Source organism: Limulus polyphemus, unplaced genomic scaffold (assembly GCF_000517525.1).
Source record: "Limulus polyphemus unplaced genomic scaffold, Limulus_polyphemus-2.1.2 Scaffold81, whole genome shotgun sequence".
NCBI lineage: Eukaryota > Metazoa > Arthropoda > Merostomata > Xiphosura > Limulidae > Limulus > Limulus polyphemus.
Genome location: NW_013665691.1, coordinates 115,811 through 122,489, shown reverse-complemented (window position 1 = coordinate 122,489; position 6,679 = coordinate 115,811). Strand labels below are relative to the sequence as shown.

Sequence of the window (6,679 nt, the reverse complement as noted above, 5' to 3'; positions counted from 1 at the left end):
CCCTCAACCACAATGCCCTAACAACTACCTCGATAACAGTTCCATGTGTTTTGTAAAAACCCTCAACCACAATGCCCTAACAACTACCTCGATAACAGTTCCATGTGTTTTGTGAAAAACCCTCAACCACAATTATATTCTCTTTTACTCTCTTACTATTTTTCTCTTTAGCATTAGATGTCTTTTAGTGCACACTCATCGTGTTAGATAACCAATACATGGTATCAATAAATAATTTAATCTTAATTTTATAACGACTTCAAACAACGAAAATAATTGAACACTCACTAATGACATAAATATAATCAGTATGTAAAATATAAAGTAGGTTTAAAAGTGCCATTGTTAGAAGTGCTTGTGGACAAATCTGGAGATTATAGTATTTGGTTAATTGTTTCTACATAATACTTTTTTTTTCAAGCATGTTCCCCACTGGTACCATTGCTGGTGTCACCAAAAGAATGGGGTCCAGCACTTAAAGGTGCACATACGTCTTGGTTGGAAAAATCTGCAGAGGGCGTTCCACCACTTGCACCATCTGGCTGGTGTACAAACCCTAATTTCCCGTTACGGTAGTCTTCGATTGCCTAGAATGGTTTGAAAAGATATATACGTTACAGAACATTAATATATTCAAATATAAAAAAATATTACATTTCAATAAGTACATCATACCTCAATATACTGACAAAATTTGTTCGTAGTTTAAAAAAAAAAAATCACACCAACGTTTCCATGAGCACAATAATGTATAATGTTTTAAAAATATGCTTCGGTGGACAACATGATCTACCATCATCAGGAGACGAAGAAGAACACACGAGGTTCGCTTATACACTAGAGTAAATATACGTGAACAACTAGCATATTGTACAATGGCGCCATTTATAAAATTAAAGTCCAGAAATTCATTTACACGGCATCAAAGCTTAAATCTCCATTCAAAATCATTATATTTTTTTTTTAAATTTCGAATGCCTCTCTTATATTTAATTTGTTCTTTAAATCCAACTGTTTAATTTCACATTGTCCCAGTCAATGTCACATGAAGAATTCGCCATATGTTTAGTTAAGGTCGAAATATTAATTTTTAATTTATCAACTGCATTTTTATGTTCCAGATGCTATGAAAGTGTCCTGGAATTCTATCTTCTAAACAACTGAACAATATGCTAACTGTACATGTACATTTACTCTAGTATATACACGAAACTCACGTGTCTTTCTTTGTCTCCTGAAGATAGTGGAACATGTTGTCCACTGAAACATAGAAGATGTGTTTTTTTAACATTAAACAAATAAAGTTATTGTGTACATGTAAACGTTGGTATCGTAGTTTTATTATTTTATTACAAGTTACAGGTTTTACAGTAAGGGAGATTTGTTTTTAAATCAGGAACGACGTTTCGATCACTGGTATGATCATTTTCAAGTACACAAGCTTTATCGATATTTGAGAATGATCGCACCAGTGATCGAAACGTCGTACCTTTTCTAAAAACAAATCTTCCTTACTGTAAAACCTGTAACTTGTAGTAAAACAATACTTAATCGGAAGTAAACTCAAAACTAAACTATTTATCAATATTTGTTTAACACTACAGACGACCTCTGAAAAGAAAATCGCAAACATACTGTGAAATATTAAGTATTTCTCAAAAAACATAGTAGGGAAAAGACTACTTAATATTCATGAATATTATACAGTAAATAATATTATCTATAAATGGTGTTCATAATGAATATCATGGTGTGATTTCTTAATAGAAGAAGATTTTTCATATTGAAATAATGTCGTAAAACTAAATTTAAAACGTGAATAAAATTAAGATCCTTATTTCCACACAACATCCAATATTTCCTTATTAAGTTGTTTCTATGTTTTAATCATGTAATATGTCATGTTTTCTTTCTAAATTCTAATACTTGGCCAGGCATACGACTGGAATTTTAATTAAACGAAATTTTCCGTTCCACGTGGAAAAAAATTGAAATATCATCCAAATTTTGCTCATTTTTAATTTCGACCTGATTAAAATTGATTCGAAGTTACAAAAAAACAATAAAAAATACGCACACTTGAATGTGTTTGAAATTGGGAATTAATAAAATACTATACCTGTCGTTTAATTGGAAAACTCACACATAATATACCAGCTTTATCTCTTTCACTACAAGTGTGCCTGATTTTAACTGCTTATCAATGGTTTCACTGACGATTTAATTTTTTAAATTTATTAATACCAATTTTCTTAATTATTTGAATGTGTGAGAATAAGGCAGAAGTGCATATTGTGAATTTTTATTTTAGTTTAATTACATCGTGAAACTAATAATGCTTGGTGATGGCTTGAATGGGTAATGAAGAAAAACTTTAACATAAGTTTAACATAACAGCAAATGTACAACGGTTTCGACAACGTTCTGTCATCATCAGGTGAAACTATTTTATCATTCTACCAAGCACCACGTAAGAAATCCGAAACTCTAACAAATGCCCACCCCTCTTCATACACATATAGTGATAACTTATTCCCCTACCGACAAAAATTTAATAACGCTGCACAAACCAAGAATATTGATTAACGGCTTTGATAAATAATAATTATATTTTGTTATTTATTTTCTTTATAGTTTATCGATTCAAACACAAAGTTCTTTTATCAAGAGAAGGACTCGGGGGGGGGGGGTGCACTACGCTACCTGACTTCATCTGGATTTTTGCATGTCAGCCAACAAAGCTTTTGTTTTCACTTATAACCTGATATGTAAGACGTATAATAGGATTTGGAATAGGAATTTCAAAACTGAAAGGAACCTTATACACATGTGGGCTAAGCGGTTTGGTCAGAAGTATCTAGAGCTCATCTATAGCCGTCCATAATTCGGAGTTAATGATCAAAGACGGTTAGCAGCACCCGCCGCCACAAGGGCTTTGTTTGCTCTTTGAACCAAATAATAGGGCTAACTGTCACTTTATAACGCTCCCGTGGGTAAAAGTGTGAAAACTTTGACGGCATGATGTTTCGAACTTGGACCCTCCAATACGCAGCAGTCCCCCCTCCCCAGTGGCACAGCGGTATGTCTGCGGATTTACAACGCTAAAATCCGGGTTTCGATACCCATGATGGGCAGAGCACAGATAGATCATTGTGTAGCTTTGTGCTTAATTGCAAACAAACAAACAATCCAATACGCAGCCTCCTACTTCAATTATCAGGTCACGCCCGGCCCTGATAACAGGTAAATTATTACCATTTCGAGAAATGCACATTGCTTTTTAAGTAGCCAGTTCTAATTAAGACGTAATATTAAAACTATTTGGCAGTTGACGCTTTACGTGAGGAGTATATGTCTAATGAAATGAGAAGTAAATATAACACAATTCGGGCAGAATTCTAGTTGTCAAGTGCACAGAGCACGATGTAGCAGATATTACTACAGAAAAGAAACCCAGGAATTATTATTTCAGTCAACATCATGTTTCGATACATAAATAAATTTATGTTGGTAACTTCTGATATCAAACAAGAGGTACGGATTTTCTTTTTCTTTTTAATAAAAAAAAATATCTAAATTATCATAACTTCAACATTAAACACATCAGAAACCATTAACATTTCACGACAAACATTAAATACATCATACATTACAGATAGAAAAACAAATTATAGTATAAACATCAACGGTTATTGTTTTATCTTATATGTTTAAAATGATGAATATTTCTATTCGGTTTTGGAAAAAAAGGATGAAAGTTAAAAAAAAAAACGATACTTATAAAACCTAAATGTTGCTTTCGCTTTTACGTCTTTACATTATTGTTCTGAACCATATCGCCAGATTAGACGACACCAAATTCAATAACATGATCTTGGATGTAGTCGATCAGAAGCATCAGAACAACTGATCATTCGAAATTTTGAATCCAATAATAGATGGTATACTTATTAATCACAGAGACCATCAAAGTAACCCTGAACACTCGAATGGTTGTAGAGTTCCGCTACTTTAAAAGACAGCGTATCCATCTACTTTCATACCTATTATCATGCGGTTTCACGCCATAAGGTGGCGAACATTTATAGATACGTAACTAAACAAGGACAAATAAATAGATAAGCTCATAATTCGGAATATAAGAAGATTAAAAAGATATGAAAGTAGACAGATTACTAAATAGGTTGGTAAAGTACAAAGATAATAAGATAGACAGCTAGACAGATGAGCAGTGCACACATATATAAGATAGATTACTAGACAGATAGGTAGAGCACATATATAAGATAAACAGCTAGACAGATGAGCAGGGCACATAGATGAGATAGATTACTAGACAGATAGGTAGAGCACATGTATAAGATAAACAGCTAGACAGATGAGCAGAGCACAAATATATAAGATAGATTACTAGACAGATAGGTAGAGCACATATATAAGATAAACAGCTAGACAGATGAGCAGGGCACATAGATGAGATAGATTACTAGACAGATAGGTAGAGCACATATATAAGATAAACAGCTAGACAGATGAGCAGAGCACACATATATAAGATAGATTACTAGACAGATAGGTAGAGCACATATATAAGATAGACAGGTTAGCAGAGCACATATATAAGATAGACAGCTAAACAGGTGAGCAGAGCACATAGATAAAAAAATAGACAGCTAAACAGGTGAGCAGAGCACATAGATAAAAAATAGACAGCTAGACAGATGAGCAGAGCACCTAGATAAAAGATAAATAGCTAAACAGATGAGTAGAACACATAGATAAAAATTGACAGCTAAACAGATGAGCAGAGCATATGAATAAAAAGATAGACAACTAGATAGATGATTAAAGCACATAAGATAGACTACAAGAAAGATGGTAGAAACAAATATAAGAATATATACAGATGGTCAGAACACACTGATCAAATGATAGATTCATAATTAAACAGATAGGTGGAACATATAGATAAAAAGATAGCTACACAGATGGACAGACTACAAAGATAAAACGATAATAGATAACAAGACAGGAGGGCAAAACATATAATGAGAATATAGGCTAGTAGACAGATGAGCAGATCACATAGATAAGATAGATTGCTCAAACTATGGACAGAGACAAAGATAAAATATGGTCAGAACACACTGACAATATGATAGATAAATAATTAGACATATAGGAAGATCACATAGATAAAAGGATAGACACTAGACAAATGTACAAAGCATACAGATAAGATAAATTCAAGATAGATAGTAGAGACAGCGACAAGAAGATAGACAGATCAATAACTGGACAGATGAAAAGATCTAAATTAAGCTAAACAGTTTGTCCGAACTTATCATTAAAACAATAAAGGTTAATTAGACAGAAGGAAAACTAAAATATTTAAGGAGATAAACTAATCAGTAAAGAGATTGGTAGAACACACAGAAAGAGATACATATATAACTAGACAGACTTGCGTAATACAGAGAAAAGCCAATAGAAAAATAATTAAATGGATGGCTAAAGGACATAGATAAGAAATAATAACATAAGTTAAGAAGATAGGCAGATAAGTAAAGACATTGACAAAGCAGATAGAAAAATGATACAAAATAATATATTCTGGATGTGATAAAAGATCTTTGAAGATAATCCGTATTATTCCTTATATTACTAAACCTAGTTATCATGTCACATGAGTAGTAGAAGAAGAATCAAAATTTAATTCAACTTATATTTCTTGTTCGTGTTCTGCATGTTAGGGAAATAAATTAAATTGGACGTTTCGTCTTCTATGGTTATTACATCAAGTCCTAATACTACAAAAATAAATTTAATCCTATCAAGTAAAAATATAGATAGATAAATATAATCTTTAATCATAAATTATTTCATCAAAATACCTCAAATATATATATAGATTTTCAGCTCAGCATTACTTCCAAGATACAGTTTTAATAATACCCAAAAATCATATTAAACAAAATACGATATCATACAATTACAGGTAGAAAAGATTAGATTGAGTTTGGAAGTTCTTTTAACGACCTATAGACTCTCACTGTACGAATTATAAGTGAAAAAATAGGTACATAAGAGGATAGACACGGAAACAATTTCAAGTGGAAAGTCATCTATTGTACGACAACGATCTGAACTTTCAGCGAATACGATAAAAGAAAATAGTTCGACATTTTAAGAACAGAAAAGATAAATTGATCTGAAATATTAATCAGATTTCTTCTTTTCTTTCGCTTAATTTCGTATTAACATAATTTAATCTTAGTACTTGATCATAAGAAGCTGAGTAAAATAGATACTTATATATATATAAACTTAAGTACTGTACTTATTATTTCAAAATGATGAAATAGCAGATATGGTGAGATTAATGCACTGTGATTTGATAGAAGCAGAAGTCAGTCACAATCCTTACCTGTTGAATTTCTTCGTCTGTAGTCATTACGAAAGGGCCATATCGAACAACAGGTTCATCCAAAGGCTGTCCTGCCACCAAGAGGACATTACACTCTGAAAAACGTAATTATTATCAAAAAACATATATAAATACTTATAACTATATATCGTTCTGAAGATTCATTTAAATTTGTTTGTTTTTAATTTCGCGCAAAGCTACACGAGGGCTATCTGCGCTAGCCGTTCCTAATTTAGCATTGTAAGACTAGAG

General features: G+C 32.2%; 1 protein-coding gene across 2 annotated transcripts in view; it reads right to left on the bottom strand.

Moving 5' to 3' along the window:
* Nucleotides 1-53: 53 nt before the first annotated feature.
* Nucleotides 54-6,679, bottom strand: part of LOC106467520 (pirin-like protein) — a 39,764-nt gene continuing 33,138 nt past the window's right edge. For both annotated transcript variants that reach the window (XM_013927887.2, XM_022396417.1), the window contains exons 7-8: nucleotides 6,428-6,522; nucleotides 54-587 (exon numbers count right to left, since the gene is read on the bottom strand). In XM_013927887.2, the coding sequence (XP_013783341.1) occupies nucleotides 417-587; nucleotides 6,428-6,522 (266 nt within the window). In that variant the 3' untranslated portion in view covers nucleotides 54-416. The remainder of the gene's footprint in view (nucleotides 588-6,427; nucleotides 6,523-6,679) is intronic.